Source organism: Balaenoptera acutorostrata, chromosome 13 (genome assembly GCF_949987535.1).
Source record: "Balaenoptera acutorostrata chromosome 13, mBalAcu1.1, whole genome shotgun sequence".
NCBI lineage: Eukaryota > Metazoa > Chordata > Mammalia > Artiodactyla > Balaenopteridae > Balaenoptera > Balaenoptera acutorostrata.
This window is the reverse complement of record NC_080076.1, coordinates 45609526-45632243: the sequence shown is the minus strand read 5'-3', so window position 1 is coordinate 45632243 and position 22718 is coordinate 45609526. Positions and strand designations below refer to the sequence as shown.

The 22718-nt window shown below is 42.8% G+C and overlaps 2 protein-coding genes across 5 annotated transcripts in view; both read left to right on the top strand.

The window, feature by feature from the left end:
* Nucleotides 1–746, top strand: part of RNF125 (ring finger protein 125) — a 53062-nt gene extending 52316 nt beyond the window's left edge. The window contains exon 7 of the transcript XR_449740.2: nucleotides 472–746. The gene's annotated coding sequence lies outside the window, so the exon portion shown is untranslated. The remainder of the gene's footprint in view (nucleotides 1–471) is intronic.
* Nucleotides 747–8757: 8011 nt separating this feature from the next.
* RNF138 (ring finger protein 138) overlaps nucleotides 8758–22718 on the top strand; it is a 40494-nt gene continuing 26533 nt past the window's right edge. The window contains exons 1-2 of one of the 4 annotated variants that reach the window (XM_057526780.1): nucleotides 8758–8867; nucleotides 9156–9340. In XM_057526780.1, the coding sequence (XP_057382763.1) occupies nucleotides 9231–9340 (110 nt within the window). In that variant the 5' untranslated portion in view covers nucleotides 8758–8867; nucleotides 9156–9230. Of the gene's footprint in view, nucleotides 8868–9155; nucleotides 9341–9818; nucleotides 9930–17768; nucleotides 18011–19202; nucleotides 19223–22718 lie in introns of those variants that run through there. The other 3 variants (XM_057526782.1, XM_057526781.1, XM_057526779.1) reach the window with 3 other exon arrangements.

Below are 22718 nucleotides of genomic sequence, written 5' to 3'. Positions count from 1 at the left end.
TGGTCTAATCTATAGCTCTGCCTCTGAGGACAGCATAGTTTATCCAGCGAAACAACTTTAGCTGCATTCAGAATATCTTTTTCTCTGCTGGTTTGCTCTCTGCAGATTGGCTTTCTCTGCTTGGAGAAGGAAGGAGGTAGCTGCCCCACAGCTCCTGTTAACATATCTTCCAAGTTAACGTAAGCAGATAAATGAGGGGGTCCCCGGAGAAAGAGAACCAGGAACGGCTTTCTTGACATAAGAGAAGCCATTTTGGTCTCAGACATTTTGTGATCTGAGCCTGGCCACAATGCTTGCCCTTGAACAGGTCTCAGTATTAATGATCATAAGGGAACAAAGGAATTCAGGAAGAGAGAAAAGTGCAGTGATAAAGCAGAGTCTTAGTTCCTCCTCAAGGGATATACATAATAATATATCTTTCAGTGCTGCAGGAACTAAGCAACCCGCCTCCCCCTGCCCCGCCCTGACCAGGTGCAGGATGGAAGAAATGTGATGTTGACCCTCCTGACTTCAATCAACTAAATCGTGGACTCTGTCAACCTTTGCCCCAATTCTATGCTGAATTATCCTCTGCTCAAGCCCCTTCACGAATATGCATGTACCCTTAGCTTAAAACTCGTCCAATTTTGCTGTTCAGGTAGACAGTGCTTTAGGAGAGATCCCTGGTGTTCTCCTTACTTGTTGCAAGTAATAAGGCCTTCCTTCTCCCAACCTTTGGCTTGGTTGTGTCTATTGGCTAGATACCCACCAAGAGGCGAACCCAGTTTTCGGGCAACATTAATGCACTTAATGGAGACTGACTAGAATATAGGGATCTCGATTCCATATTCTTGAAACTGTGACAGTCTCCAGTTGGGACGATACACACCTCTATGCTAATCGATTTGTAACGTGGAGGTTTTACTTCACAGGATACATAGGCCCAATGGGGTTACTAATAGGAATATTATTTAAAACAACAGCTGTATAATAGTACACAAAAATGCTGCTGATATGGAATTAAATGTAAGGTAAATAGCATGAAAATGCATATTTATAATGACATTTATGAAGGAGTTGAAATTTAACTGTCCCAAACCGGGGTAGACTAAAAAGGTGAATTCCTTTATTTTCTATGTTTAATTAGATCTCACTTTTGAGTTTCCATTTGTGCTAATTTGCAGAGATGTGAGGAGGGAATTTAAAATTGCAATGGAAAGTAACTCAGTTCCTTCTCTTCTGGGAAGCAGAACCACTTTTGCAGTGTTTTTTTTCTCCTTTACCTTCCCCTTGTCCTTCTAAAGTGTTGATTCAGTTAGGAAAATGGGTCAGGGTTCAATCAGGAAAGAAAGCTCTCAATAAGTAGTTCAAAAGAAAATGTTTAAAACGGAAAATTAATTACAAAGATGTCAAAATTGCTGAAAGACCAAGTGTGATAGCAAGGCAAACACAGAAACCACTGAGAAAAGGCAGGGACTGTCCAACAGGAACTGGGACCATAGAGGGAAGGGTGGTCTCCCAGAAGCTGGAACTGAAACAGGAGGGAAGGAGGCAGGGCACAACCTTTAAAAGAATGATATAGCCATAGGACATGACAAAAACTGGTTAGAACTAACTAGATCCAAGATGGCAGAAGATTTGACTTCCATTGGACTTTGAGCCTCATTATATGCTTATTGTAATACATTAGCATAAGCTAAGTGACACACCCACCAGCACCATGACAGTTCTGAGGCCAACCATCAAAGATCAAAAAGTGGGAGGTAGGGCTTCCCTGGTGGCGCAGTGGTTAAGAGTCTGCCTGCCAATGCAGGGGACACGGGTTCGAGCCCTGGACCGGGAAGATCCCACATGCCGCGGAGCAACTGGGATCCCACATGCCGCGGAGCAACTGGGCCCGTGAGCCACACCTACTGAGCCTGTGCGTCTGGAGCCTGTGCTCCGCAACGGGAGAGGCCGCGACAGTGAGAGGCCTGCGCATCGCGATGAAGAGTGGCCCCCGCTTGCCACAACTAGAGAAAGCCCTCGCACAGAAACGAAGACCCAACACAGCCAAAAATAAATAAATAAAATAAATTAAAAAAACTTAAAAAAAAAAAAAGTGGGAGGTGGCCCAATTCCTGGAAATCTCCACCCCTTCCCCCAAAATAGTTGGAATAATCCTCCCCCTCATTAGCCTATGAAATTATCCAGCCCATAAAAACTAACCATGCCAGATTTCTGTGCCTCTCGCCTTCTGAGATGGCCTACACTGTGGAGCGTGTTTCTCTCTAAATAAATCTACTTCTTACCTATCACTTTGTCTCTCACTGAATTCTTTCTGTGATGAGACATCAAGAACCTGAGCTTTGGACTCCCTAGAGGTCCAGTGGTTAAGACTGCTCACTCCCAATGCAGGGGGTCCAGATTCATCCCTGGTCGGGGAACTAGATCCCACATGCATGCCGCAACTAAGAAGCCTGCATGCCACAACTAAGAAGTCCCCATGCTGCAACGAAGACCCTGCACGCTGCAACTAAGACGCAGAGCAGCCTAAACAAATAAATAAATAAATAATAAATTAATGAATTTAAAACGAAAAAGAACCTGAACTTCATTAAGTCCTGAGACCAGGTGTGTGATCTCAATTAAAAGATGGTGGGTTCAAGTCCCAATCCGAGGTCCACAGTTTCAGAAACATGGAAGAAATGAGGCCACTGCCAGAAGCAAAGAGAGGGTAAAATTCTGTCACCCAATTGCAATGTGTGTGTGTGTAGGGGGATGTTTCCCATATGCTAAACAATTCTCAGATATCAGCTGAGAGTCCTACAATTCAACTCAATTCTGATACCTACCTGAATATAGTGCCAGATCCCACAGGTTAAGGGCTCAGTCCTACAAGACTGCCCATCCCCCTGCCCACTTCAGACACCAAATCAAAAGTCCAGGTTGTCACCTGTGCTTCTGACCCATTAACTATAAATCAGAGGTTCCCACTACTCCTTACTTGGGTTTGATTAATTTGCTAGAGTGGCTTACAGAACTCAGGAAAGCAGTTTACTCACTAGATTACTGGTTTATTATAAAAGGATATATACAACTCAGGAACAACCAGATGAAGCGATGTGTAGGGCAAAGGATGGGGGAAAGGATGCGGAGCTTCCATGCTCTCTAACCAGGCCACTTTCCTCAGTTTCCATGTGTTCACCAAGTCAGAAGCTCTCTAAACCCTGTCCTTTGGGGTTGTTATGTAGGCTTCATTACAGAGGCATCGTTGAGTAAATCATTAACCATTGGTGAGGGAACTCAAACTCCAGCCCCTCCCTCGCTGGAGGTCTGGGTGTGGTACTAAAAGTTCCAACCCTTTAAGCACTTGGTTGGTTCCTCTGGAGACCAGCCTCCAACCTCTGGGGCTTTCCCAAAGTCACCTTAGTAACATAAAAAAAGATACCTTTACTGTTCTTATCAATTAGGAAACTCAACAGGTTTTTAGGAGAGCTCTGTGCCCAAAACAGGGACAAAGACCAAATATATATTTCTTATTATAAATCACAATATCACAGAGGGAGAAATACCTTGACTTCTTCCTTCCTTCTTCCTTCCAGTTTCTCTTCAATGCCTCCCACTGGCTGAATATAGCAAGAAGTCAGTTGGTAAGGGAAAATGGGATACAGTTTGCAAGGGTTAACTCCAGCAATACAGAGCAGAATAGAGGAATGGTGGGGCAGGGCGGGAGGAACAGATCTGGTAGTCATTAAGCAAATACCTAGCTCAGATACTCTGAGCTACAAATAACAAAAGAGCCAACTGAGAATGGCTTAAACTATTAGAAAGGTTTAACAGGAGGTCGGGTAGGGAATTCCCTGGCAGTCCAGTGGTTAGGACTTCACTGTAGGGCGGTTTCAGGGTTGATGAGATTAATGCTCAATTACATCAAGGACCTCCATTCTTCAATCTTTCAGCTCTGACATCTTCAGTCCTTTGGCTTATCCTCTGGCTTGTTCTTTTCATGGTTTCATGATGGTTGCAGAGTTTCAGGCAGCGTAGATAGACAGAAATACATCCAGAAGTAGCATGGAATTGTTTATTCCTATTTGTTTTTTCATCAGCAGAGAAAAGCACTTGCTGAAGCCCCTCAGAAGAATTCCTGTCACACCTCCTTGATCATAATTGAGTCACAGGCCCAGGCCTAAATGTGTAAGAAGAAATAACCCATCCAGATGGGCTCATCTCAATCATGGGTTTCCCCCTTGAGCTGAGAATAAGGGTTACCTCCTAAAAGATAGAGCTGGGAGAAAAATAGAAGCTACCTAAACAAAAATCATGATTTGTTAGAGTGGGGGATGGAAGTAGGATTTATGAATGCTTGTTGGGAATTCCCTGGTGGTCCAGTGGTTGGGACTCCGTGCTTTCACTGTTGAGGGTGTGGGTTCAATCCCTGGTCGGGGAACTAAGATCCTGCAAGCTGTGCAGTGCGGCCAAAAAAAAAGAATGCTTGTTGATAGGAACATGGTGCCTATTGCGGTTTCCCTTTCACATTTTTATTCACTTGAACTCCTTCTTACTTAGCCTGAGGCATCCATCTGTCTGTGTGTGTGTGCGCGCGCGCGCGCGCGTGCTGGGGTGAAGAGGGGAAAGGAAGAAATTAGTATTAATTTAACAGGAATGTAAAGAACTTTGCTTTTTTTTTTTTTGGAAAAAAAGAACATTTCCGGGCTTCCCTGGTGGCGCAGGGGTTGAGAATCTGCCTGCTAATGCAGGGGACACGGGTTCAAGCCCTGGTCTGGGAGGATCCCACATGCCGCGGAGCAAGTGGGCCCGTGAGCCACAACTACTGAGCCTGCGCGTCTGGAGCCTGTGCTCCACAACAAGAGAGGCCGCGATAGTGAGAGGCCCGCGCACCGCGATGAAGAGTGGCCCCCGCTTGCCGCAACTAGAGAAAGTCCTCGCACAGAAACAAAGACCCAACACAGCCAAAAATAAATAAATAAATAAATAAAATTAAAAAATATATATACATATAAAAAAAAATCTCATCCCCTTCACTTTGAAAAAAAAAAAAAAAGAACATTTCCAAAACAAGCTTAAACAATTAAATTATATGCCTTCAGTGAATAGGTTATTTATGTACATGATCAGGAGTAATATTGAAAATATTTGGACTTCCCTGGTGGTGCAGTGGTTAAGAATCTGCCTGCCAGTGCAGGGGACACGGGTTTGAGCCCTGGTCCAGGAAGATCCCACATGCCACGGAGCAACTAAGCCTGTGCGCCACAACTACTGAGTCCACGAGCCACAACTACTGAGCCTGCACTCTAGAGCCTGCAAGCCACAGCTACTGAAGTCCGTGTGCCACAACTACTGACTCCTACGCGCCTAGAGCCTGTACTCCACAAGAGAAGCCACCACAATGAGAAGCCCGCGCACCGCAACGAAGAGTAGCCCCCACTCGCTGCAACTAGAGAAAGCCCGCGCACAGCAACGAAGACCCAACACAGCCAAAAATAAATAAATAAATAAAATTAAAAAAAAACAATTTAAAGAAAAAGAAAATATTTAACAGCTGGAAAGGAACCAAATGGGCACTGGCCATTCAGAATAGACTATTGACCAATCAGGGGCCAGGCTGAAAAGGACTAGTAGAGCTGCACGGCTGCCAAGCAGCTGAAGGTCAGCACCGCACATGGTACTAATTTAAAAAGATACATAAGGGTAGACAGTGAAAGATGAGCCTCTCTTCTATTCCATCTCCCAGCTTCCCCGTTCACTTCTTCAAAGGCAGTCACTTTTACCAGCAAAACTTTGAAGGTTTTGTAACAAGACAAAGCCAGGCTTTGTCAAGAAAGTAATTAATTTTCTAAATTCACTTATCTCCCCCTTTAGTATGTTAATTACCTGGCTCAGTAGACCTGACTGAAGAGTTTTACATATGGGAGCACCCAATCAGCCCAATCAGCCATAAACAGCAAGGGGAAAGGTCCATTCTTTCCAGTCCAAGGGATTGTGAAATAAAATTCATATTTTATGGCAAGACAAAAATGTAAACATAAAAAATTCTTCTCTGCCCTTTGGCTTCCTCTCTTCCACCACTGTGCATCATCTATGTGCATTATGCATCGACCAAACCTCCCCCACCAGCAGGAATACCTGCTGAACCATAAAGAGTAACGTTCTCCTTAGCATCAACAAGACCACTCCTTAAAAGATAACGTTCCTCCTTGAGCTTGTAAGGGGGTCACGTGACCCACCATGATGACGACACTTAGATCTGGATTATGTAAACTGTCAGTAATATGTCATTTAATGTACTGTCCTCTGTCTCAAAAAACTTATAAAACTGTGCCTTGACTTCTAATAGGCAGAACAGTTCTCAGAGCTTTCTGAGATACTCTTCCCAGGTCATAATCGTCAAATTTGGCTCGAATAAAATTTTCCATTTCTTTCTTAGATCGACTGATTTTCATCAACAGGATTATGGTTGGAACAGAGAGCTGAAGAAAGGTATGTTAGGTTGAGAGGAGAGATGAGCGCTGGGGACAAGGCCTTGACCCAGGCAAGACAGGTCAGAGTAGCCCTCACCAGCAGGTACCAGCAGTAGAATGCCCAGGACTCATTGCATTTTAGAGAGCAGCCAAAATTATCCTCTCCGCAGAAAAGTCCAGCGAGAATTCAAAGGAGACCGGCAGGACCAAGATTCCCCAGTAGTGTCTCAAATTCATGTCAGCTGCCCTTTGTCCTTCCTCTTATTCCAGATGCCATTTTGAGGGGAGCCGACTGAGAGAGATGGACTATTAACAGATAGAGTGTTTTAACCTAAACTTAAAGGAAATGTTTAAATTATTTCAACAGACTAAGTTTATAAAGCTGGTCTAACATTTAGGGTTTTCCCCCTACGCCCCAAAACTGAGGACGTTTTATTTACACAGCTGAACGTATTTGGAGTAAATCTGTGATGCTGCCATAAAAATATCAAGTAGTTTTTTGTATGAAATGCTGCCAAGACAGAAGATTGTGTCTTTTGGCATTTATAGTTTATTTTTCTAAGCTTAACTCTCAGTGGGTAACTACATTTTCCTTATACCCACATTTTTGATGTATTTCCACATATGGCCAACTATATGCTTACATGTATGGCAATTGCTTATTTGAGTCTCAGAGTATATGAGAAGTAATACAAACATGTTTGGATTAGGGCATGAGTAAGGCTGCTGTGACAGAGAAAGAATGAAGCAAGTAAAATTATAAGTCACAAAATTAATGTTCTGGTTAAGGATTTTTAATGAGTAAAGGGAAACATTCTAGTAAGCAGAAAATACCACTTCCTAAAGTGGTCAAAATAAGTAAAATATGATTGGGAATATATTATTGAAAATGTGAAATTTGGGATCCAAGAACCATTTTATAAGAGAATTTGAAAAGCACCTGGACTACTGCTATTAAGTACCCCACCCCCATCAAGCACTCTTCTTCCTCCCAAGAAATCTGAAGCTAAAATTAGCCTTCTTGCTCCGCTTTGTTATGGAGGAAAGGGAGAAAAAAAATACAAAATGTAGGTTGGTGGTGGAGGGAATTCGCTGTTCATTGGACCAATAATTCAGTGAGTATTACTCTAGGAATTGTCATTTAAAGATGAACATTAAGACCCATTTCCTCCATGAGGTTTTCTCTAAGTCCATACAAATCCAATCGTTCTTCTTCCTATCCTCATTATAGTCAGTTAATGAAAAATTTAATACTTTGGCAAATACCATTTTTTGTCCTTTCATTTTGATAGATATCCAAGAGTGTAAATGAATTGAGAGCAAAGCTCATGACACCTGCATAACATCTAACACAGTGCCAAGGACACCATAGACAATAAATGACTAGGCCTTTCAATGGTTTCTATTTATGATTCATTTTGTTCATAGTGGAAAGCTTTAACAAAGCATGGTAATGAAATCTTTTTCTTTTCTGAAGCAAACTGAGGATGCTTTATGATGTTCTAGATTTCTTTAGCTCCATTCATGTGGTTGTGACCTCACCTTATAGATCTATCAATTGTGTGGCTATATCTCGGAATTAAGGGCCCATTTAAAAAAAAAAGAAAAGAAAAGAAACATTTGGGACTTCCCTGGCAGTCCAGTGGTTAAGACTCCGCACTTCCACTGCAGGGGGCACAGGTTCAATCCCTGGTCCGGAACTAAGATTCCCACATGCACCATGGCCAAAAACAAAACAAAACAAACAAACAAAAAAACATTTAAATTACTGAATAACAGTGAAATGCCTAGGTTCACGCTTCCACCTCATTTTTCTTCAAAGCTATCAACAAAACAAAGGTGTTGGTGGAAAACCGCATCTGCGGCTGTAACTCGTCACTCACACTGTGTTAAGGTCTAAAGGTGAAACCCCCTCAAGGGGGCTTATCTTTAATTTTTCCTCTCCGAAGGATTAAAATCCCATAACGGATTATTAAGTAACACACCCTGACATGAACCAAACATTCTGACAAGGGCAACAGTAAGGACCAAATATTTAATATCAGGTAATGCTATTTTTTGAGCAAAAATTCCTTAAAACCCCAATATATTTGATAGGAGTGGCTCGAAAGGGGACCCCTGCTGTAGGGAAGCTGGGGGGTACAGTGAGCACCCAGCTGTTGACGTCACAAGCTGCTGCATACGCCACACACCGTTTGCTATGGAGACCAACGCTAGCCCGGGAAGCTGGCTCACCTAAGTGAGTGTCTACGCAAGCGGAGTGTAAGGGCGGGGCGGGGAGCAGCGGAAAAGTGTAGGTTGCGGCCGAAAGCCGGCTGCGCGGGTGGGGGGCTCGGGGAGGGGGTGGGGGAAAGGAGCCGAAAGGCCACGGAAAAGGACGCCGGAGGCGCAGAAGACGGCTGAGTCGCAGCTGCCTCGCGCAGCCAGGTAAGGGAGTGGCCTCGGGCGGGGTCGCCCTTCGCGGGCGCTCGTGGAAACGTCAGTGAGGCCAATCGCCGGGCTTTCGGCCGCCGCCTCCCGCCCAGCGCCGCCTCTCCCTCCTGCCCCGGCAAGAGCAGCAGCCCGGGGATCTACCCTCGCCCGGCGCGTGCGGCCGTAGCTTCTCGGCCTTCTGTCCCGCTCCGCCCCGTCCCGCCGGGCACGGCCGGGCCCCGCCTCCTTCCTGGCGCGAGCCGCTTCCTGACGCGATTCCCCGCCCCCTCCTGGTTCACGCAGGGAGTCGGGCCCCGGGCCGACGCCGCCACCTGGGCCGCTGCCGCCGCCATAACCTCGATTCCCCCATCTCCCGCCATGGCTGAGGAGCTCTCCGCGGCCACGTCCTACACCGAAGATGATTTCTACTGCCCCGTCTGTCAGGAGGTGCTCAAAACGCCCGTACGGACCGCGGCTTGTCAGCACGTGTGAGTAGACGCCCCCTCCCCCGCGCGGAGCCGGGTGGTCGTTTAGGCCCCGCACCCCGCCCCGGACCCTGGGCTGCGGCCTGGCGGGAGCCGAGCCCGCCACGGCCTCCCCGGGCGCCGCTCGGCGCCGAGGGCCCGTTCGCGGCCGGTCGGAGGCCAGGCCGCCCTCCCCCCGAACTCCCGGCCCGCTCCCTGCGCCTGGCCCCTCAGCCGGAGCTCCCCGGCCCCGGAGCTGCCTCGTTGCCGCGCCCCCGGGGCAGTGCCCAGGCCCGTCCCCGTGGCGTTCTCGGGCCCCGAGGCCCCTGTCTTCTCCTGCAGGCCCGGGAGGAATTGCAGGGAACGTGGAGCCTTTTTGTTTCCTAGCAACCTGAGTGAAGGCTGGGGTGTCGAGTGTCAGAACCGGCCGGAGGTGCCCGCACGGCCCGCTTGCCCGGCTCCGCGACCCCGCCCCGCTTTTAAGTCTCCCTTTTCCTTTCAGGACCTTGGCCCATCCTTTCCAGATCGAGGAGCTCTCATCTAACTTAACCTTTCAGACGCGCTTCACAGACCACCCTTGAAAGTGTTTCGATGCGTTCAAAATTCAGTGCAGGTTGGAATGACCTAGAATGGGTTTGCTTCCCTCATATGTTAGAACTGACAGGATTTCCGGGTATTGAAGTGATAGTTTCTCTTTGTTTTACCCTTCTGCTTATTACTTGATTACTGCAAGGGTGGAGATGAGAAAGATAGACCGCTGTTGCGAGGAGTGAACTGAAATTAAGGCAGTAATCCTAGGGGTAATGGAGAACACAGAGGGATTCGGTGAGGTGGCGTGGTGCTGTTAGGAAGAACTTCGATAATTAATACAGACTCGTAGGGTGGCCGTAAGGGCTAGAAGGAGCCCTTCTTGTAAAGGTGTGTAGCATTTCTGACACACCTGGCTGCTAATCAGAGTCGCTGGGGAGCTTTTTAAGTAAACATACCAATTCCCAGGCTCCATTACAGACTTATAAAGAATTTCTGGCAGGTGAGGCTTGGAAATCTCTATTTGAAAAAGTACACCCAGGATTGAAAGTTCTGTGTGCTTACAAATAGCTGAAAAGAGTCGAACAAGTTTCTAAATCAATTTCTCCTTCGACCTTTTTTTTTTTTTTGGGGGGGGGGCGGTTCTATAATTTTGTAAAGAATGGGTTGTTGAATTTGGGGTTCTTAATCACAGACTTCCTTACAGTTGTTTCTTGAGACCCACTCTTCTCACTCCGATCCCCAGTCTTACCTGAACTGTTGTCTACCTTATTCCTAGTGGTTGTGTGAGCCCAAGAGTATGTGACTTTTCACCATAGAAGGTACGCCAGTTATATTTTTGCCGCTCATGGGAGATGAATGACAATCTGTTATTCCTTTATCATTTGGTGCAGCAAATGCAGATTGTTAGAAATATATCTTGAGATGTTTAGGGCACAATGTATACTTTCTAGTCTTTAATCTGTTAGTGTTTATTATAACTTGATGCCTTTTCTGTGCTTGGGCTGGCAGTGGGTGGAAGAAAGGAAGGGAAGGAGGGCGCAGTGAGGAAGTAGGTCTTTTCTGGACAGAATAATTTCAATTACCTGTTGGGTGATTGACCTCATACTCATTGTAATCTCTAGTTCCCCTCAAAATTCCATGCAGTTTGCTCTAGTTCATTTCCCTTGTGAGACATTTTATTAAATCAAACTGTAATTTTGGCTTGACCTCAAGGCTATGGAAAAGAGAGTGAAGATGATTGTTGAGGGCTTTTCTTAAATCACCTCCCTGGGCTGGGATGTGGAAAGAAAATATGGAGTAGGTTTTGTTAAGAGAACTGGACACTTACTACTCACCCTTCTCCATCCCCTCCTTTACCAGCATTGTTCCCTCTCAAATGTACACACAATTGTTCTAAGGTTCTGGCTAAACAGTAAATTAAGGTAGAGGGAGAAAAAGTTTTCTTTGGAAAGGGTGGTAATGGTGGAACAGGGTATTGATTGGGAGGAGTTTGGTGGGGAAATAGAATTCTGTTTTAAATAACCTAGTTTAGAATGTCATTTGCTTTTCCCTTTTCACAGAGGACAAACCTGTGCCTTTAAACAAATTTATATTTAGCTACAAAATTAATTTTTTGTTCATGAGTAGTGAGAGATGAGGTGATAAGAGCTTTCAGCCCCTGTGCCATTTCAACTGCAGTGAAGGATTTACCCATTCTAGTAAAAGGAGCAAGTTCATTATCACTAGAATAACTTTACCAAAATATAAATTCCCATTTAATCCTCATTCATTCCTTCAAACAGCAATTGTTAGATGCCTTCTGTGTGTCAGGTACAGGGAATACAAAGTGCTCTTTCTCTGGGACTTCCCTGGCGGTCCAGTGGTTAGGACTCCGTGCCCCTACTGCAGGGGGCACTGGTTCAATGCCTGGTTGGGGAACTAAGGTCTCACATGTCGTGAGGCCAAAACAAAACAAAGTGCTCTTTCTCTGGAGAATGTTAATAGTCTAATGGGAGAAGACCTATACATGAATGTGATTGGTGTGGAAGGAATTGAGGAGGAAAATTTATGTGAGCCTTGAGAGCAGGTATCTAAATTAGCCTGTGAGTATAGGAGAGATTTCCTGGATGAAGTCATACTTTAGGTCAGAATTGGTATTCAGGGATTGTTGGGGAATACCCTGATGAGGTTTACAGCATATGCAGAGGTGAGGAGGGGTTACAGAGGATGACTGTATCCGGATTACAAAGTTTAGCCAAAAGATGAGTGTGGTAGAGATGGAGCTTAGCGACGTTGGCAGGAATTTACTGTGTAAGCCAATTTGAACTTCTTCCTGAAAGCCATGGAGACCTACTGAATAATTTTGGCAGGAGAGCAGCATGGTCACATTTAAATTTTAGAATGCTTGCTAATTACTAGCCTTGTCTAGCTTGGTACTGGTGAGACTAGTGAAGAGGTCATTCATTGCTCTGTCAGAGAGTAATGATTAGAACCTGAACCAAGGTAATGATATAGGGAATGGAGAGAAGAGATTTCTGACATTTTAAGGAGATTGTGTAAGATTTGATGATTGTATGTCCAATAGTTAAGTGTATATATGTAGGTCTGGAATACCTGGAACTAAAGCTGTGAGTATGGATGTAGCCCCTGGAGGAGGTGTATAAATTGAAAGATAACAGAGATCTAGATAGAACAAAGTGCTGGAGAATATATATTTAAATGTGGAGTGGAGAAAAGAACAGCCTGAGAAGGAATGGACAAGAATAGGAAGAGGGGCTTCCCTGGTGGCGCAGTGGTTGGGAGTCTGCTTGCCAATGCAGGGGACATGGGTTCAAGCCCTGGTCTGGGAGGATCCCATATGCCGCGGAACAACTGGGCCCGTGAGCCACAACTACTGAGCCTGCACATCTGGAGCCTGTGCTCCGCAACAGGAGAGGCCGCAGCAGTGAGAGGCCCGCGCACCACGATGAAGAGTGGCCCCCGCTCGTCACAACTAGAGAAAGCCCTCGCACAGAAACGAAGACCCAACACAGCCGAAAAATAAATAAATTTAAAAAAAAAAAAAAAAAAGAATAGGAAGGAAACCAGGATAGAGTGTGACAGGAAACCGAGAAGAATTTTAAGGAAAGGTAGTCAGCAGTGTCAGATGCCTTAGAGTGGTCAGATGTTTTGAAAAACATGTAAAGATGAATTAAGAATATTAAAGTTGAGGGCTTCCCTGGAGGCGCAGTGGTTGAGAATCTGCCTGCCAATGCAGGGGACACGGGTTCGAGCCCTGGTCTGGGAGGATCCCACATGCCGCGGAGCAACTGGGCCCGTGAGCCACAACTACTGAGCCTGCGCGTCTGGAGCCTGTGCTCCGCAGCAGGAGAGGCCGCGATAGTGAGAGGCCCGCGCACCGCGATGAAGAGTGGCCCCCGCTTGCCGCAACTAGAGAAAGCCCTCGCACAGAAACGAAGACCCAACACAGCCAAAAGAAGTAAATTAATTTAAAAAAAAAAAAAAAAAAAAGGATGTTAAAAGTTGAAAAGTTGAGCAGGTATGTTTCAGAAGGTACAGACTGGCATAGTGGTAAGGTATTTATCTCTTGTTTTTTTTTCCCTTTGTAATCTTCAAAGACTCTTTGAACCAAACCTCCCTTTTCTATTTTGAATGGTTCAAGAAATAACTCTGTACAATTAGAAGTAAGCTGTATCACAATGAAAATTACATATAATGACAAGTTGATGCCTTGCCAGATTCTTAAAAATGGAAATCTAATCTGTTTGCTTCGGGGCCTATATGTAAGGGAGTATCTTTTATTTTTATTTTATTTTTTGGCCACGCCGGGTAGCGTGCGGGATCTTAGTTCCCCAACCAGGGATGGAACCTGTGCTCCCTGCATTGGGAGTGCAGGGTCTTAACCACTGGACCACCAGGGAAGTCCCAGGAAGCATCTTTTAAAATGAGCTAATATAAATCGGCCTCCACTTCTCATTAAGCACAGATTTGTATGATTCTTTATTGACCTGCTTTGGATTATCCAGTTCCTGAATTTTCACTTAATATTTCTTACAATTTGAACAACTTTATTGGTATCCTGTTTGGGCAGTCATGCTCTAAATACATATTTTCAAAATATCTTCTTTCCTATGTACTTGTTATAAATCTGAAAGCAAGGCTTATATGGTTTCTTGCCGATACAATAATTGCTGCTCTAGGCCATCTTTTTTTTTTTTTTTTAATAAATTTATTTATTTATTTTTGGCAGTGTTGGGTCTTCGTTGCTGCACGTGGTCTTTCTCTAGTTGTGGCGAGCGGGGGCTACTCTTCGTTGAGGTGCTCGGGCTTCTCATTGAGGTGGCTTTTCTTGTTGCGGAGCACAGACTCTAGGCTTGCGGGCTTCAGTAGTCGTGGCACACAGGCTCAGTAGTTGTGGCTCGTGGGCTCTAGAGTGCAGGCTCAGTAGTTGTGGCACATGGGCTTAATTGCTCCGAGGCATGTGAGATCTTCCCGGACCAGGGCTCGAACCCATGTCCCCTACATTGGCAGGCGGATTCTTAACCTCTGCGCCACCAGGGAAATCCCTCTTTGTACTACTTATCACAGTTCATAATCATAATATTTTTGGGATCAGATGATTTGACTGATGCCATTCTCACCAGTTAGACTAGAAGCTCTTTTTAACAATTTTTAAAAATATTTATTTATCTATTTATTTTTGGCTGCATCGGGTCTTAGCTGCGGCACATGGGATCTTTCGTTGCAGTGCGTGGGCTCTTCATTGCAGCACGTGGGCTTCTCTCTAGTTGTGGCGCGGGCTTAGTAGTTGTGGCGCACAGGCTTAGTTGCCCTGCGGCATGTGGGATCTTAGTTCCCCGATCAGGGATCGAACCCATGTCCCCTGCATTGAAGGCAGACTCCTAACCACTGGACCACCAGGGAAGCCCCTAGACTGTAAGCTCTTAAAAGGCAGCAACCCAGGTCTACTTGTACTTACCTGAGCCTACTGTATGTATTTGGTATTGAATAAGCGTATGAATGGGTTTGTGTTGGGAGACCACAGCTTACTAGCTGTATCACTTGGTCAAGACATTTAACTCCTTTCAGCCTGTTCTTCTCCATAAAACGGGTAGAAACAACCTGTTTCACAGGGTTGTTGCAAGGGGGCCAAATGAGATAATGTTTGTGAATGATAATAATCTTGTATGTGTGTTTTATAGTTTTCAAAACCCATAAAAATATAAAATTATGTTTAGTTTAATAACTACAACATCTAACACAAAAAGCTGGAGTATTATTGTAAACAGAAAGGAGGCTGTTTCAAGTTTTTTGGTCCAGATATTTAATATTGAAGGTATTATTGTGAATGGAGAATATTGTAATTCACAGCTTTAAAGGTACAAAAGGAAATAATATGATTGTCTCTCACAATCACTGTTACCTTATCTCTTCTTCCAGAAAATAGCATACTGTGTGCATTCTTTTGTACCTTGCTATTTTTATGTTACTGTATTGGAGGTCATTCTATATCAGTACATAAAGGGCCTTCTTATTCTTTTTTTTTTTTTTTGGTGGGGGGAGGTTGTAGAGTTTTCATTCATTCAGTAAGCCAACACTGAGTGTCCATTATGTGCCAACAATACTAATGTAGATTCTGGGGTTCAACAAACCAGACAAAAATTCCTGACCCCATGGAACATATTTAGTGTTCTAGTGTTCCATTGTTTGATTATTTTTTTAAATTATTAAATTTATTTATTTATTTATCTGATGTCTTATCTATGGACACTTAGGTTGTTTCCAATCTTTTGCTGTTACAAATAATGGCACATTGATTAAACTTGTATGAATACCATTTCACATGTGAGAGTTTTTCCTGTAAGATAAATTTTCACAAGTGGAATTGCTGGGTCAGAGGGTAAATACAAGGGAATTTGTCAGCTGTGTCACACAGGATGATTATAGCTCTGTTGAAGTGTTTTGTACATGGAAGGTGCTTACGGTTTTGATTTGAGGACTGTGGATTATATCTTGGGTTAAGTAAATTTTTGGATTAGATTAAGGTAAATTAGCATTCATTGCTTTAACAAATATTAATGAATGCGTACTAGGTGCCCAGCTCTGTGTTATACCTACAGTGGTATATGGTTAGATATGATCCCTGCCTTCAGAACTGGCATTGGTGAGACGCATTTTAATTCAAATAAACACTCAGATAAATGTGCAGTTACAAACTCATAGGTTTAAAGAGAGAGTATAAGAAGGGGACCAGATCTAGGTGGGTTGGTGGGTGGATGGGTACGTACTCAAAGACCTTTCTTGAGGAAGTGAAATTGTTGCTGAGATTTGTTATGTGTAGGTGTTAATTTATGGAGGGCTGTGTTTGTGTATAGAGTATTTTGGGGTGAGGGAACATTCTGGGTAAAGACCCTGAGGTAGAAGGAACGTGCAGGGCCTTGTTTTCAATGAAGTAGCATCTTGCCTTCAGTCTCATATAGGTTTATTTATTTTGAAAGTCTTAGTTTCCTTGTTTGTAAAATAAAGGAACTTTTGAAACATTTATTTATTCTTAAGAATTCAAGATTATGTAAAGTTTCTGGAACCCTGCCCAAGTGCTCAATAAATAGTTACTGCTGTTTGTATAGATGTCATGTTGCTTTCCACAAAACTGGGCTAATTTACACAATGCCATTAATACTATTACACCATTGTAAAGCAGTTATACTCCAATAAAGATGTTTAAAAAAAAAAAAGACTATTAAAGTATATCTGTATTCCATCATCTTTGCCAGCATTTTTTTTTTAATTTCTCAAGCTTTTTATTTTCTAGTTTTTCTCATTCCCTTAATATAGTTATGTCTCCTCTAACAGCATAGATGCTGTCTTTTAAAACAGGAGAAAACAGAGGCAAAGAGCCAACTCATGTTAACCAACCTTACCCTTAGCTGAGTTAAAAAATGCACAAACCAAACACAAGTTCAAGGAAGCCAGTCTCTTCCCCAAGACAGCTCAGAATAAGACAAATAAACCCCAAGGAAAGGGCCACGTGGGAAAGCCTTCCCATCATCACAGGGACAGGACAGAAAGTGCACCTGACACAATTTCAGGAGAGTTGAGAAATCTCTGGATGTTGCCTGAAAAGGAAAGCAGCTAACAAGATGGTTTTGGAGAGGAGGTGGAAAACAGTGCAGTGGGACAGAGAAAGGGCCTTGGGTTTGTAGCCTAGAAACCCCTCTCCAGGGACCTCTGCTGGTCTCCTTTGCACCCCAGATGGGCAGCTTCCTGGGAGCGTCCACCCATCTGGTCACAGCCCACGTCCACCAGTTACTGCAGCATTTGTTGGTTTACTTCTGCGGCGGCTGAAGGGCCCAATTCATTAGCAAAGGGCAGCAAGGAGTATCTGATTTCTCTCAGGGCTTTCTGGTAAGGCCCGAACTTCGGGGCTGTCCTCGTCTGCTGCTGCTGCTGCTGCCTGGCCCCCGAGGGCCTTGGCGTCCAGGGCGGCGGCACTGCTCGGCCCCACGGGCGGCCCGGGGCGGGGGTCTTGGGCGGCTGCTTCAGGCCCTCGCGGATCTCCTGCAGCCGGATCTCCTGCAGCCGATCCTGCAGTCGCCGCGGGCTGTTCCCAGAGTAGATCGTGGCGGGAAAAGTCTTCTGCCGCATGGTTAGCCCAGTTTCCTTTGACTATAAATACAATCTTCTTAAACTTTTATTAGCTAAAAAGAAAAAAAAAACTGTCAATAGTATCAGTTAGTTGTAAACACACTTTCACAACAATTTCGTTTTTTTTTTAGAAAGAGCTTTTTTTAAAAAATAAATTTATTTTATTTTATTTATTTATTTTGGCTTTGTTGGGTCTTCGTTGCTGCGCACGGGCTTTCTCTAATTGCGGCGAGCGGGGGCTCCTCTTGCGGTGGCAACAATTTCGTTTTGAAAATGTACTTTCCTTCCATTTTTGTAGTTCCTGAAGAGAACCGAACATTTTCCAGAGACTTCATTTTGAAGATCATCTCTACCTCGCGCCTTCTACGCCGTCCGCGGCCGCTTGGCCCTCGGCTCCGGCTCCGGGGCCTCGCGGGGACACCCGGGGCGGCCGGCGGGCGGGGACCTGGGGCGCCGGGCGCCGGGCGGACGGGCCGGCGGCCCCACCTTCCGGTGCTCGCGCAGTGGCCCAGCGCGCAGCCCGAGCAGGATATTCGCTACGTTGAGCATTTTTTTTAAGCAGTATTTTGTTAGTTTAATACAGTTCATAATGGTGTCTAGAAGTCGCTTTAAAATGTTTCTTTAGTTGCTAGCAACATATGGCTGTGTGCATTTTTCCATATTAAATTTTTATATACTAATTTATAATTTTACTGTTCAGAGTGTGTAGGTACATTTGTGATCATTTCTATAACTATGATTTAATAATAATCTATTATAATTTATTACTTATTTTACATTATTTTCCTGTCAGTTGCTTTGTTTTTGGTATATTATTACATTTTCTTATACATTCACATTTAAGATACTTGATTCTCTTTAAAGTTATAATGCTATTCCATTTTTTCTGTTTCTTGAATCTTTTAAAAAAATTGTCCATTTTTGGACTTACCTGGAATCTACTAAGATATATCATGTGTGCTTTTGAATCTTTATTAATTTGCCTGTCTTATTTAGTTGACCTCAGTATTTCTTAGAGGGCATTCCTTTTCCATTCTTTTAAAAATCTTTTTAGTATATTTGAATTCTTAAAATAATTTGATTCTTTGGAATTCTTCACTTTCATTAATTACTTTTACTATTTTTAGCACAGTATAATATGACTTGTTAAATGTTTTTGGATATAGTATATATACTCAAACTTGCCACAAGTACCTGCATGCACACAATGCTGTAAGTCCCATCAGGGTAGGGATTTTCATCACTTTTGTTCCCTGATATGTCCCGAGTTATGTAGTAAGTATTTAATACGTATTTATTAAGTGAATATGCATGAATATCCATATGAATATATGGATAAGTTAAACTATGAATATGCATGAATATCCATATGACTATATGGATAAGTTAAACTATTTATTTTGAGACCATTGTAGATTCACATGTAGTTGTAAAATAATACAGAAATTGTGTACCCTGGCCCAATTTCCTCTAATGGTAATGTTTTGTAAATAAAACCAGGATATCTTCCTTCTTAATAGAGTAAAGATAAAGAACGTTTCCATCACCACAAAGATCTTTCACAGAGCTCATTTATAGGCACACCCACTTTCCTCTTGATCCCACCCTGTGCCTCCTTAACCCTTGGCAAGCACTAATGTTCACATGTTCTGTATTTCTTTTTAATTTAGTTTTATTTATTTTTGGCTGCATTGGGTCTTCGTTGCGGCACGCAGGATCTTCGTTGCGGCACGCAGGATCTCATTGCGGCATGTGGGTTTTCTCTCTTGTGGGGCTTGGGCTCTGTAGTTTGCGACACGAAGGCTCTCTAGTTGAGGTGCGTGGGCTCAGTAGTTGAGTCGCACCGGCTTAGTTGCCCCACAGCAAGTGGGATCTTAGTTCCCCGACCAGGGATCAAACCTGTGTCCCCTGCATTGAAAGGCGGATTTGTTACCACTGGATTGCCGAAGAAGTCCCATGTTCTCTATTTCCATAATTTTGACATTTCAAGAATCTTAAATATTGCACAATTGTGTAAATAACAGTAAAAAACCCGCTGAAATGTACACTTTAAACGGGTGAATGGGGTATGGTATGTGACTTATATCTCAGTAGAGCTGTTAGGAAAAAAAGAATGTTAAGTAATGTTATATAAATGGAATGAAACAATATGTAACTTTTTGGAATTTCTTTTTTCACACAGCATAATTCTCTGGAGATTCAGATTGTTGTGTGTTATCATTAGTTCCTTTTATTGGTGAATATGCATCCATACGTGGTATGGATGTACCACATTTTGGTTAAACATTCATTCACTGAAGGAAATCTGGAATAGCCAGTTTTTGACTATTACAGATAGAGCTGCTATAAATATTCATGTACAGGTTTTTGTGTGAACGTAAGCCTTCATTCCTCTAGGATAAATGCCCAAGGATGCAATTATTGGGTCATATGGTGGTTGCATGTTTTGTCTTTTAAGAAAATGCCAAGCTATTTTCCACAGTATCTATACCATTTTGTATTCCCACCAGCAGTGTATGAGTGATCCAGTTTCTTTGCATCCTCGCCAGTGTTTCATGTTGTCATTGTTTTATTTTTTATTATTTTTTTATAAATTTATTTATTTATTTTTGGCTGCTTTGGGTTTTCATTGCTGTGCGTGGGCTTTCCCTAGTTGCGGCGAGTGGGAGCTACTTTTCGTTGGGGTGCATGGGGTTCTCATTGCTGTGGCTTCTCTTGTTGCGGAGCATGGGCTCTAGGCACATGGGCTTCAGTAATTGTGACGTGTGGGCTCAGTAGTTGTGGCACACGGGCTTAGTTGCTCCACAGCGTGTGGGATCTTCCCAGACGAGGACTCCAACCCATGTCTCCTGCATTGGCAGGCAGATTCTTTTTTTTTTTTTTTTTTTTTGGCAGGCAGATTCTTAACCACTGCGCCACCAGGGAAGTCCCTGTCATTGTTTTAAATTTTAAGCCATTTCAATCTGTGTAGTGATACCTCCTGATTTTAATTTGTATTTTACTAATGGCTAATGATGTTGAACATCTTTTCATGTGCATGTTTACTACCTGTATATCTTAGGTTAAAATCATGTCTCTTCAGTGTCTTTTGCCTATGTTTTAATTGGGTCATTTGCTTTCTAACTTTTGAGCTTTGAGACTTCTTTATGTATTCCAGATACTACTCCTTTGTTAGATATATGATTTACAAATATTTTTTTCCAGTCTTTGGATTGTCTTTTTATCTACTTAACAATCTTTTACCCAGCATACATTTTAAATTTTTATGAAGTCCACTTTGTCAGTTTTTCCTTTTATGGAATGTGTTTTTAACATTAAGTCTAAGAACTCTGTGTAGCTCTGTATTGTGAATATTTTCTATTTTTTTCTCAAAGTTTTATAGTTTAATGTTTCACATTTAACTCTGCGTATTGGTTTCCTAGGGCCACTGTAACATTACCACAAACTTGGTGGCTTAAAACAACATAAATTAATTTTTTCACAGTTATAGAGGCTAGAAGTTTGAAATCCGTTTCAGTGGGCCAAAATCAGGGTGTTGGCAGGGCCTCGAGGAGCTGGGGGCTCGTCACTCCAGTCTTTGCCTCCATCTCAATATGGCTTCTCCTGTGTGTTTGTGTCAGATCTCCCTTTGCCTCTCTTATAAAGACACTTGTGGTGACATTTAGGACCCACCTGGACAATCCCAGCTAATTTCCTCATCCCCAAATCTTTAACAATAATCAGATCTGTTACAGTATAAGGTGATATTAACTTGTTCTGGGAATTAGGAAGTGAATGTATCTTTGGATGGCCATTGCCCAGTTTACTATAGTCTATGATCTGTTTTGAGTTAATTTTTATATAAAGGGGCAGACTTCAATGGGGTTCATTTTTTTTGCCTATGAATTTCCAGTTGCTCCAGCATCATTTATTAAAAAGTCTATCCTTCCTCCATTAAATTGCTTTTGCACCTTTGTAAATCATTTTTGCTTTCTAAGATATATTTTTGCCAGTCTTCAAGAAGTAGTTTTAGTATCTATTTAAAGGATAGCTGTGCTTAGTTGCTAAGATTTGACTTAGGATTTTTTTTTTTTCTTTTTTTGACTGCGCCACATGGTTTGCGGGATCTCAGTTCCCTGACCGGGGATTTAACGCAGGCCACAGTAGTCAAAGCCTGGAATCCTAACCACTAGGCCACCAGGGAACTCCCTCAAATTTCCTTATACCTGTTGTCACTCCTTGCATCGTCCTCTGCCCCATAATTCCCCGGTATATATATCGCTATTGATTTATTTGGTATCCTTTCAGACATTTTATGTATACATACGCAGATATGATACTGCTTACAGTATTGCTTAGGGAATATAAAACATAAATAAAGCTAAAATATTCTTTAACAGTTATTGTAATGAGTAGTGTGTATTTTTTTCAGGCTAAGTTAAAACTTTTAAACGTGAATGCATCTGTAACCTACAGAGAGTATTCTTTTGGATGTGTACATTTGAGTGTTGTGCCCAACCCTGTTTTTCCCATGAGCTCTGTGGTTTTTATTGGATGATTTTGCATAGTGCAGTGACTTCTAGGAATGTGTGTGACACTTTACAGCAGAACTGAGTCTTTCAGAGAGCTTTTCTGAGTCCTTATATTTCTATGTCAGCTAAAAGAAAGCTGGTATAGAAATATTAATATCAGACCATTTAATTCAGATAGCATTACAAGAAAGAAAGTCATTTCATATGGATAAAAGGAATAATCATGAACTTTTTTGCAGCTACCAGCATAACTTTAGATGAAAACTGACAGAATTGTTGGGAGGAATTGACCCACAGTTTTTATCCTTTCAGAAGGAACTAATTTTCACTGAAAATCACATAATGAAGAACACCTTCAAAATAGGAAGAGAATTTGGATGTTGAAAGCATATGATCATTTCAATAGATGCTAAAAGCATTTAATAGAGTTGAGCATTTCATTATAAAACGAAATTAGGAATAGGATGGATTACTTTTATTCTAATTAAGGGTAGCGTCCCTAAAATCTATAGTAAATGTACTGAATAGTAGACCCTATGTGCTTTTCTAGTCAAGAAATAGACAAGGATATTTGTATTCCCCCTACCATTTAACATTGTATTTCAGACTTTAGGCAATTCAATGAGAAAAGAAGAAATAAGATATACAAAGATGGAAAAAGAAGAGATAAAATTGTCATAATTTGTAGGTGATAAAACTACATCTAAAACCTAAGAGAAACAACTAGCAAATGATTA